Source organism: Vigna radiata, chromosome 6 (genome assembly GCF_000741045.1).
Source record: "Vigna radiata var. radiata cultivar VC1973A chromosome 6, Vradiata_ver6, whole genome shotgun sequence".
NCBI lineage: Eukaryota > Viridiplantae > Streptophyta > Magnoliopsida > Fabales > Fabaceae > Vigna > Vigna radiata.
Window position 1 is genome coordinate 29,875,625 of NC_028356.1, and position 11,829 is coordinate 29,887,453.

The window sequence follows — 11,829 nt, forward strand, 5'->3', positions numbered from 1 at the left end:
CCACACTTGTAGTAGAAAACACAAACTAAGATTACTTAATGCGAAGTGGTTGAGTAAGAAGTTGGAGAAAACCGTGAAAGAAAATCCAAAAGTAAGTGGAGTGAAAATTCGTGAGAAGATCAATATAAAATGGAACGTAGGTATATTTAGGTGCATCGCTTACAGGGAAAAAGCCATTGTTTCATACCAGATTGATGGGTCATTCAAACTCCAATATAAAAGGATATATAATTATGCCCATGAGCTGCTAGCTCGTAATCCAAGATCCATAGTGAAGGTGAAAGTTGAAGAGAATGAGGGTGGACCAATTTTCAAGAGGGTTTATGCTTGTCTCAAGGCATACAAGGATAATTTTGTCTCATGCAGGCCAATCAATTGGCTGAATGGAGCTTTCTTGAAGGGGAAATATGATAAGGAGTTGTTAGCTATTGTTGGTAGATACACTAATAACCAAATGTTACATGTTGCATATGTCATGGTGGAGGTGGTGAACAAGGATATATGGAGATGGTTTCTGGAACTTTTGGTTAAAGACCTTGGTGGGGCTCCAGTATGTTCATCATTTACCTCTTTGCCGTGAAAGAAAGACCATGGTTTGTTGACATAGCAAACTACAAGGCTGTTAGAGTCATTCCACCTTAATTTAATTAGCATCAAAGAAAAAAGCTACACAAAGATGCTAGGCAGTTTGTGTGGGATGATCTATATCTATTTAAAATATGTACAGATGGACTAATGAGAAGATGCATATTTGGAGATGAAGGGAGAGATATCCTATGACACTGCCACAACTCACCATATGGAGGCCATTTCAGTGGAGAAAGGATTGTTGCAAATGTCCTACAACCAAGTTTCTTTGTAGCTTTCACTGTTTAAAGATGTTTTTGATCATTGCAAAAGTTATGACAATTTCTAAAGAACAGGAAATATCTCAAAGAGGCATAAGATGCCTTTGCAAAACATAATTGAAGTCGAATTATTTTATTGTTGGGGCATGGATTTCATTGGTCCTTTTCCTAAGTCTAATTCGAGAGAATACATTCTAGTGGTTGTAAATTATGTGTCAAAATGGGTGGAAGCAATTGCAGTTCACACAAGCTGACTTAAGGACGACGATTAACTTCCTTAGAAATAACTTTTTTGCAGATTTGGCACACCAAGAGTGTTAATCAGTGATGGAGGTAGTCACTTATGTAATCAACAACTGAGATGTGTGCTTGAGCACTACAATGTTAGATATATAGTAGCCACAACTTACTATCCACGGACCATTGGCTAAGCTAAGGTATCCAACAAAGAGATGAAGAGAATTCTAGAGAAAATTGTCTTAATCTCTAAAAGAAATTAAGCATTTAAGTTGGACGATACTCTGTAGGAATACAAAATTGCATTCAAAACTTCCATAGGCTTGACACCGTTCTAAGTGATCTATGAAAAAACTTGTCATATGCCTGTAGAGTTGGAACACAAAGCTTGGTGGGCACTCAAGAATCTTAACTTTGATATCAATGTTGCTAGAGAGAAAAGAAAAATACAATTACAAGAGCTTGAAAAGTTAAAAGCGCAAGCATATGATTCCACATGTATCTACACGTCCAAAGTCAAGGCCTATCATGATAAAAAGATATTCAAATGAACATTAGACCTAATCAACTTGTCTTGCTTTACAATTCAAGATTGAGACGGTTCCTAGGAAAATTGAAGTCCAAATGGTATGGACTATTCATAGTTAGAAGTGTGAAAAGTTTTGGAGCAGTTGAGATTGAAGATCCAAAGATTTAAAGGAGATGGATAATAAACGAACAAAGACTAAGGGAGTATTAAGGTGGTGATCCTAGCATATTCACCACCAAAGTCCATCTGAACGAACCATGAGTGAATAAGCGTCAAGTTAAAGACGTTAACAAAAGCTAACAGGAGACTACCCAGTTTTTTTGTGTACTGTTTCATTGCTTTTATTTTGTTGTTTTATTATTCTTAGTTTGATTGACTTTGATTCCTTACATTAATTAGTTATTTTATTAGAATTGTATATTAAGAGGTTTGTTTGTTGTTTTCATTGCATCATAAGAAGAGTATGAAGAACATTAAAAAGTTACAATTCTAGAGAGTTTTGTTAAAACCTCAACTAGAGTTAGTTTTATAAAATCTGTCAAAGGGTAATGGCTCAGTGGACAAATTTGACACTCAAGCCATCATTTGCGGGTAAGTAACAGTAGGTTTTAAAAAATTTAAACTTTAAAATTGTTGGTTGATTGGAAATTGATATTTCAAATCAAATCAAATTAACTTCTTAAAATCATACGCAAAATATAAAGCTTGTAAAACTAAATTTGTTGTGATATATGCACCCACGGTCCAATCAAGAGTGAAACTGCAAAGTAACCAATTGAATGTATGAACAGTGCTCATTTTCAACAATTCATTTTCTTACCAGTCTAGTGTGAACTTCGTACATCAACTTTACATGCCTCACCATTGTCAGTGTTGATAAGCACATGTGACAGTATTATTAATTTGATATGTATTAAACTTGTCAAATACTAATGATGAAACTAAATTTTAAACAAAAAAATTGTCACACAGCATAAATTGCCAATTTCTAAAACCAAAAAAGAGAATTCTTCCAAAATTCTGCGCATAACTGCTAAACCATTCATGAGGTAACATTTAATGCATGACTGCAGAAAATTTGTAGATGCAATAACAGTCATAGGTGACAGTTAGCTTCCAGAGTCCGAATCAAAACCCAAACCTTAGCCCACCCTCCCTAGTCTCTATCAAGGATACCAAAACTTATCCGTAAGAGAAATCTATCATGTTTTCAATACTTTAAAAAAAGTACAATAGGAACAGCAAATATCCAACCAGACAAGCTCCGCAGTTCCGTCCAGCCCCAGAGAAAAGCAAATTTTAACCAAATCAGCTTCTTTGCCTTCATAAGAAAATTTTCCAGTTGTCTTAGGAAATTTCTCAAAAACAATTCAATATGTGCAAGACGGTGAGGCTGGGATCACATGGTGTTGATTCACCAAAGAATGATGATAAATATAAATACTTTAGAATATTGTAGAATTAGAGTAGAGTTGGATCAATCTTTCCTGAGTTTCTGGGAAAAACTTCCGGGCAAATAGATAACATGATCGTTTTGAGCCGTTCAATACGCACGGTGTAATCACCACTGTCCTCTGCATGACGCATGACATTGGAAATTAATAATAATTCATTCCTTCTAAGGAAGCAGAAGCAATGTCACACTGCGTGAACGAGTTCTGAACCTAAATTGGATGAAGGAGATTTATACCTTTGCATCACTAGTAAAATGTGGACTTTCATCAATGTACTGCAGTGAATGAAATCATGTCATTAAGTAAAATTCAAGATAAATACTGATCAAGAACCATGCGAAGTAAAAAGTAACTGAAACTAACTAGGTGTGCAAACAAATAATAATGATAAGGGTCGTGAGGGAAATGAAAAGGAACTTTTCATTAAGATCGCTGAAATTACAAGTAAAAACCTATAACGAAAATTATCGGCCCCATCACTCATCCTACTTAAGTCACCTAGAAAATTATGTTGAGTAAATCATATAATTATATACAACCTACTATTTAACAAAGTGAGAATCCCGGAACAAGGAATTCACGTAAGTAAATTTTCCATTTCGTTTTCCTTTTCTATTTCTCCATAACTCTTCAAAGTTATTAGAGTTGCACTTTTTGGACAGCCCAACAGTCCCAATTGCCACTTCTCAATATGAATGCAAAAAAAACAAAATCCATACCCACAAATATTTACGGATTGAAGCTGAATAGCTTAGCCGGGACCCGTTTATTAACTCTTTCGAACCTTTACTATGCATAATTGAAAGTAAAAATATTGTTGGGGCACCTAACAGCGACACTCACGGGAAATAAATAAATAAACAAATAAGTAGAAAGCAAAAATATTCTCGAAGATTCAAATTAACAAAGCAAACACATCTAAAGGGAATGAGTAAAATCTGTCACATACTGCTATGTTTTTCATGACTTGATAAGTAACATCCCGAGCTCTGAATGACCTTGGATGCCATTTTCCTTCAGACCAATCAACATATGTTACTGACCAATTTGCGATTCCACCTGGATCAAGCATCTAAATACCCATGAAGCGAGTTAGCTGGGAGAATAGAGATTCCTATCGTCGTAATTTAAAAGAGAACAGATCGGTACACTGACAGTAAAGAAGGTTGGCAGGTAATGCTCATCAGCGTAGCAATTGCGGTTTCCCTCCATATTTGGCTGGAAAGTTTCAAACACGAACAGTATTTTGTCATTGAAGCCAAAAATGTAAGTGACTCAGTTCAACATGAATAAAATAAAGTTAAATGTCCGATTATCAATCAATTTATCAAGAGAAGCATTTAGTTTAAAAAAACCATTAATACATGCTGCAGCAAGAATACCACTGACAACATATCTGAATAAAAAATTATCACCATCATCTTACTTCAACAAATGGCATTTCTTAATAGAAAACGAAAAACTGTATTTAAATATATGAGAATAAATAAAAATAACAAAAAGAAGGCACGGAGCGAGGAATCAGTATAGTTAATATCTAGATATTAGATATTAACAAGCTACTGATAACTATGTCCAGGAAATCTTTATAATCTTCCAGCAAAACTTAATGCAGAAAAATGCTAATCCAGGGGATTTCTTTCTTAATAAGTTTTTTTGAAAAAATTATTTCTTAAAAACAGTGGACAAAAAAATTGAAAATAACAGTGGGCTATCGTTCAGAAATCATAAGCACATTTACCTACACTAACATTCTTAACAAAGATGATAGGGTCATAGGATTAATACCAAACGGATCAAACAATCCACCCAGTTAGCAAACAAATAAACACAAGAGGTTCTTAACAACATAGTACCCTGCAATGGTGCTTGAATTTTGTAAAATAGAGACTGTCTGCCATAACTATTATAGCATGCTGCCGTTTCATTGAGAACCACTGCATGAGAAACCACAAGATCCAAGTCAGCTGCATGACAGAAAAGTTTTAAATGGTTTCCCAATTCTAAATTTGTAATATAAAAACCATTTTTCATGCATTTTTTTACTATTATGAATGGAAACGCATTTTAGACTACACATGAATGACAAAAGAAAGTGCACTGTGATGTCAAAAACTTCTGCCAGGTATGAATACACTGCATGTCAAAAACATTCACTGCATTTTCGAATAATTTTTACTATTATGATATCTTTCAATGCATGCCAACAACTTCTTCCACAAACTAAGTATGATATCGACAACTTAAAATGACTGTAAGACAGTTATATTGTCCAACAACTCCAAGGTAATATATTTTATACAATTAATGAAATAGTGAAAGAAATAGGCTATTGTTATTCTTGTTTAATATATGCACATAAGGAAGGATTGCCTGATAAAGGAAAGGACGGCAAAATAGTACGTACATGAACTCCTCAGTGACATCCCTCTCACTATAAAGAGGAAAAAAATACATAAATGAAATCAATGATATTTCCATTGTTGCTATAATCTGTAGATATGGATAAAGTAGGGCGTATGATGACCAATAAGGGGAGAAACATGTGACGAAACTAGGCAAAAAAGCTTCTTTCCAACCAGATTAGCCATACAATGCCAAGGGAACTTATAAGCAACCAAACGTTTACGCAAACAACCACTTAAATACTCCGTATCACACGCATTTTACTCAATATGGGACTTAAGCAAAATATAATACCCAAGTTCCAAATGAAACACCATTATTGATAGTCGACACATTGATAGGTCAAACTACCACACTTCAATTGATTTCCTCATTAGTCTTTGTGAATGCTTGACTTGGCGTTTGAAGCACATATCCACATTTTGGATGCGTAAAATCGAAACTATTCACAGTAGTTTCAACTAGGATTTAGATCATGGATCTACATTTGACTTAATTTAAACCAAACATCACTTCACCAGTCAGAAACCCCATAGGTAACCCTTTCTAGGACACCAACAACCATCTTTGATACTAGTTGCATAAGCAACCTAAAAAGCTAGTAGTTAAAGGAGGAGAAATAAACACTTAAATACTACTCTACCGAGTATCTCATAATACTCAATGTAAGACATGGACATCCCATAATACCCAAGTTCCTATCAAAAGAAATAGAAAAGGGAAGATGACATTAAGGAAACACTTCAACTGAATGGATGCTCAATTTTTTCAATATAAATCATACCTGGGAACCCTTTCGGAAATCTTTCTTTTCCACTTCGGGCAACATATATTCTATATACCTGCCATTTCCATGAGGACCAGGATCCACATAGCTTTATCCAAAAGGTGAAGGGGAAAACAGAGACTGATTAGTCCGAATTACCATCCACAAATTCCTTAGTATAGAATATTTACTCAAAGCAAAAAGTTAGAATTTCATCAACTAATTCGTAGAAAGTCTTATTTATTTTCTTACCTGTCAATAAAGCTGACATTTGTTAATAATAAGTAGTTGTACACAAAATCAAAGCGACGTACAGGTATACAACTGAAGCACAAATGAGTGCGCAGTTGATTAGATTCAATTCCACAAATTATGACTTGCACAAAAAAAAAAAAAAAAAGAATTAGATAACAAAAGACCTTTCAGACAACAATACAAAATGCTGATTATCAGGGTCTAACAGTGCATTTGCCAAAAGTCTTCTTTCAGCCTCAACCATAGAAATTTTTCCCCAGCCTACCTGCAAGAAAGTGAAAACAAGTTGGCATAAAGAAACAAATGGCTTACCTTAAGAAAATTGGATGCATGTTAAACACCAGAGAATCATAACATTAGAAGAAAGTTTTTCTGATTACTTTTTCTGGTGTTCACAACGTTTCTAAAGTTCTGCCTTCAATTAATGATTCTACCATATTACCATTTGAAGAGTCAGACCCATGTACTGTTTATCAGGAGAATAAATATATTCTTTTGTGTACATAATAAAAAATGAAAGTGCTCATATGAAGGCTAGTTCTCACTGCTTAGTTGAGAGACAAAAGGGCAGCTTTGTTACAGCAAAAAGAAAAACAGAGAGTAACAAAGTAAACAGACTGCGAGATTTGTATGATGATACTCTCCAATTCCGATCAATTGTTAACTTTTTATTAAAAAGCATACATCAAATTGCTTATAGTGTTCGCAGTTTTAATCATCCTAAAATTATGTTGGAATTTTCAAACTGTCATGTCGAGTGCTTCTAAATTATATATTCAAATCATGCGCTATACACCATACCGGTGCACTGTGAATGTCTCGACCAACAAAATAGGGGCTGACATGTGTTGGCTTGTCCTTTGATGCATGTACATAAACAGAGAATTTTCCCTCATGGCCCTGCATTTGGCAACGAGTATAATTCAAATATAATGGAAGCAGTATATTCAAAGGAAAAGGAATTGAACTGATACTTATCCAGATTCCAAGATGAGAAACATACATTGATATTTTTCTAAAAAAAAGAAAAGCATGCCACAAATATATCCTGGTATTCTAACCTTATTTGGAGCACATATAGAACAATGCTCAAATTTCTATTGTTAAAAGAAAGGCATAAATAGAAAAAGTAGATGGAAAGTAAAATCAAAACTCATGCTAGAAGCTCCCTAAATTTCCTGCCTAGATTCAATACTACTAGGTTTGGTGCGAGTATAATGCTTAACTACGAACTGCTGAGAGTTTATATTAACGAGTGCTGGTGCTGTAACATCATATAAATACTAATTATATCTTAATATGGATGTGTTCTAAAACTAATTTAGGCATGTGCTACATCCAACAACCCTGCTAGCTATAGCATACAAATCAAATGCACAAAGCATGTAACATACAATACAATCTTCCCAAAAGTGAAGTGACAATCAATCTGCGTTTGATTTGATCTATAATGAAAAACTGGATTGGTTCAATTGGAAGCAATATGAAGAGTGGGCCGGTTAAATCAAATTCATCTTGAAATATTCCAACTTTAATTAATATAGCCATGCCAATTCACATGTTGTCCCAAGTACATAGTTCAGCCACTATACTCCATGAGATTAAGATTTTCCCAAAAAAAACACAATAGCTACTATAGGATAATCAGCCTCTACACTCCATGACTGTAGCATTTAGCGACAATGGGTATTCCTGTTTCAAACATCCTAGACAACTATGGGTTCTTTGAAGGGGGACTCAGGTAGATTCAACACTAATGAGTCGTGAACAAAACAAACTCATATAAGAGACCAAAATATTACTTTCAACCCAAAACCTTAAACCAATATTATTCATTTAACTCATTTTAACCCAATGTGAGACTTCTAACTCACCTTAAATTTTTAACAATCTTCCTCTCAAGTGTATGTCCCTTCCATATCGGTACACCTCTCTCTCAAGTGAAACATTTTTTTTTAACCATGAGTATTCCAATGGTAACCCTTTCTTTGTATGGTTGTTTTGAATAGGGAGATGCTTTCCTAAAAGAGAAGACTTTTGATATGAGAATCCTCAAACTTTAGGATTTTTGATCTATTTTATATTATATTCATCCAAGTTGATCACCAAGAAAAACCATTAACTATAATACCATTTGTGGCAGAGACATTAAGGAGATTTGATACCAGCATCGTGAACAAATCTATAAAAGAAATCAAAAACACCACTTTTAACCCAAAACCTTAAGGCAATAGGTTTCTGCTTATTTCCACATATATATTATCCATTTTTAACCAACGTGGGACTTACAACACACTTTACATTCCTAACAAGAACCTACTCCTATTGGCAAAGATTCATTGTATCAATTGGCTGGAACTACATAATTGTATATATTCCACAAGAATTAGTTGCTCCCGAGCTTTCACCTAACACTTCACCTTGAGGAAAATATGAGGATGTGGTCAAAAACCAACCCCAATTACCAAGGTCTACAATGAGAGAAATATACCTAGAGAATCCAGTAATCCAATGTCAAGGGAGAATACTATAACTTGTTTTCTTTGTTAATAACTAATTTCTGGTCTAGTACTATAAGAAATCTTCAAGCTTATTCAATGATATAGTTCATACTATGAAGCTATAATTTTAAAGCTATTCTATAATACAAACTAAATATCAATTATCTAACATGCAAGAGCTGAAAATTTCACAAACAACTAGAGTGAAATTCAAAGATATCCAACATGCCAGAAGTGAAAATTTCATAAAGCATTATGATTCACGAGTTAAATGAAAAGTGAGAAACCCTTAACTCCGTGTCCACATACATAAGAGTATCATAAATAGGCACAAATCCTTGTTCCTTTGTCATGCACTGTAGCTGACTTTGCCAAAGCTTTTCAGGCAAAGGGTCCTTCAACTTTACAACTTATTTATTAACAGAAATTGCTCGTTCCTTCACACTTTTCCATTTCATCTTAACCCAAATGTATTTTCATCCACGGATAAAGAAAATACATCCAGATTCAATCCACCATTCATCTCCACAATTTGCCAGCAGATTATCTGCTCACAATCAATCAGACTGCAGAATAGGGGTGGTGAATTGTCTGTTTTGCACCAAGCAAACCAGTCTATCCCACCAATAAATCTCCTCTAATCTTTAGAGTGTGTTCGTCTCATCAGTACTTATATATTGAATATAGTAAAGACAAAAAGGACCTATAGAATATTGTTCTGTTCTGCAGATCACTTATGCTCCCATTCTCAAACTAATGCCAACTAAAACAACGCAAACGTACAAGTTGTTGGATAAAACTACAAACAAAACACGAAAAATTGAAAAACTTACTAGACATAGCATCAATACCGTACATACAAAAGAAGGCACAAGAGCAAAGTTCATGGCCTTAGGAGGAGGAATTCCAAACCTTAAAGAACATGTGCCAGAGCCTCTCGAACGGCAACGAACTCGGAGTCAAAAACAAAAAAGCTACTTTAGGTTTCTTGGTTATCACAGGATAATAGTTGAGAATCTCGTTAATAACAACCCGAGACTCAACCTCCGCATCAGTCAATTGGCGCGACTGAGCCGCAGGCGGTAGATCGTTAATGCTGCCACCACAACCACTGGAAGAGAAGAGGGAGCAGGAAGACGGGCTCCGCGGCGGATACACGTAGGCAGCAACGAGAAACACACACACTATGGAAACAAGAACAATGATCCAAGTAGGCCTCCTCAACTGTGGCCGGCTTCTTGATCCAACCATGATCAAAAGATTCCTTATGAATTGCGGCCATGCACGTTCCTTCTTCATCTAAGTTCAAGGCACCTCACCAGCTTCCCCATACATCCACCATCCATTAACATTACTTCATCTGTTCAAACTCAACAACGCCGTCTCACTGCCAATTACCAAAAACACAAAGGAAAAAAAAAAAAAAAAAAAAAACTTCAATTACCAAAATTACACACCTGTATAACAATCAGCATTTCTAGTTTCTTTTCACCCGCCTTTCACAATTAGTATTTAAAAAAATAAAACACTCCAGATCTTATCCTCTACCCAATCATGACACAAACACAACATTAAACCATAAATTTCAACCTAAACTATGCATAAATGAACAAGATCCACAAACAGAACAAAACAGCGTGGCGTTATGAAGTACGAAACCTAACATAAATAATTCCAGTCAAACACCAAAAAACTGCAAAGAAAACAAAAAACAAAAGAAATTATCTGTATACGTAATGAGCGAGCGAGACACAGGGAGAGAGGATTGAAGATTTCAGATCTTAAATTGACTGATTCAAATAACATTGCAAAGTAGAGTGAAAAATGTGAAAGAACGAAGGAACAAAGGAACGAATGAATACCTGTGATCCAGACAGGGATCTGAGGGGAGAACAAATCTGAAGGAAGCGCGATGCAGATAAACGAAGAAGAACGATAATAAATTAAATAAAAAAAAAAAAGGAAGAAAAACGAAAACAGGAGGATGGGAGAGTAGAAACACGAAACGTCAATGGAGACAGGGACAGATACAAATTGTTCAAAGGAAATAAGAGAGGAGATTGATTAGAGGTTCATTCAGATTTGTGTAGCCAAGTGGAGAGCGATGATTCCGGTGCTGTTAAATAATATCATTAATTAATTATCAGGTTAATTCATCATTTGGATTAATTAATTTTAATTAATGTATGAAATGCACCAGTAGTAGACATAACAAAACATAACACCACGTGGGTGTAAGGGTTATGTTCTTCCTCCGCCAATCGCTGTCTCGCACTTCAATTTCTCATGTCACACTTCTCTCTACGCATTTATGTCATGTATGTATTGTATAAAATTCAATTTAAATACATAAATTTAATTACAAAATATATAAAATTAAAAAAAAATATCTGAATATTATCAGTATTAGATACGTAATAAAAATATTTATTAACTTTTTGAAAAAATATATAATTTGTTCCAACTCTATTATAAGTAGCCTACCATGATGGTTTTGAAGGATTCATGATATGCTGAGTTGGAGGATTACTAAGTTGACCAAGTAGACCCAATGAAAGGTTCTTGGAAACCTCTGTCATTTAATTTTAGACAATGTTACTTAAATAACATTATTTTTATTGATATTATTTATCATTTTATGATTGGTCTAAAATTATTTCACAATCAATAATAATAATAAAAATAATCAATAATAATAATAATTATAAACACCATCATGAACCAATTACAACACGTAAATATTCAAATGTTATTAAAAGAATGTTGTTTAAGTATTGTTATCTTTAATTTTATAATATTATTTTCCATTAAACTTAGTGTGTGATGTGGATTT

The 11,829-nt window shown here is 34.4% G+C and overlaps 1 protein-coding gene across 2 annotated transcripts; it reads right to left on the reverse strand.

The window, feature by feature from the left end:
- Positions 1-2,539: 2,539 nt before the first annotated feature.
- On the reverse strand, positions 2,540-11,271 carry LOC106764952. 2 transcript variants are annotated; one of them, XM_014649410.2, is made up of 11 exons: positions 10,859-11,270; positions 9,909-10,383; positions 7,297-7,395; positions 6,660-6,760; positions 6,493-6,564; positions 6,259-6,349; positions 4,925-5,005; positions 4,224-4,286; positions 4,018-4,140; positions 3,305-3,343; positions 2,540-3,188 (listed from the first exon to the last, which is right to left on the reverse strand). In XM_014649410.2, the coding sequence occupies exons 2-11, from the start codon at positions 10,293-10,295 to the stop codon at positions 3,060-3,062; spliced, it is 1,185 nt and encodes a 394-aa protein (XP_014504896.1). In that variant the 5' UTR covers positions 10,296-10,383; positions 10,859-11,270; the 3' UTR covers positions 2,540-3,059. The 2 variants fall into 2 exon arrangements, with proteins under 2 accessions (XP_014504896.1, XP_022638138.1); XM_022782417.1 differs by lacking the exon at positions 6,493-6,564 and having other exon boundaries at positions 10,859-11,271.
- Positions 11,272-11,829: the final 558 nt, after the last annotated feature.

Bases quoted from the DNA above. Each gene is read 5' to 3' on its own strand.
- LOC106764952 (XM_014649410.2), bottom strand. From the start codon at position 10,295: ATGAAGAAGGAACGTGCATGGCCGCAATTCATAAGGAATCTTTTGATC. The intron at 6,565-6,659 runs GTCTTTTGTTAT...TTTGTGCTTCAG, and splicing joins TTTGTATTGTTGTCTGAAAG to TTGTATACCTGTACGTCGCT. The intron at 4,141-4,223 runs GTCAGTGTACCG...ATGGGTATTTAG, and splicing joins ACCTGCCAACCTTCTTTACT to ATGCTTGATCCAGGTGGAAT.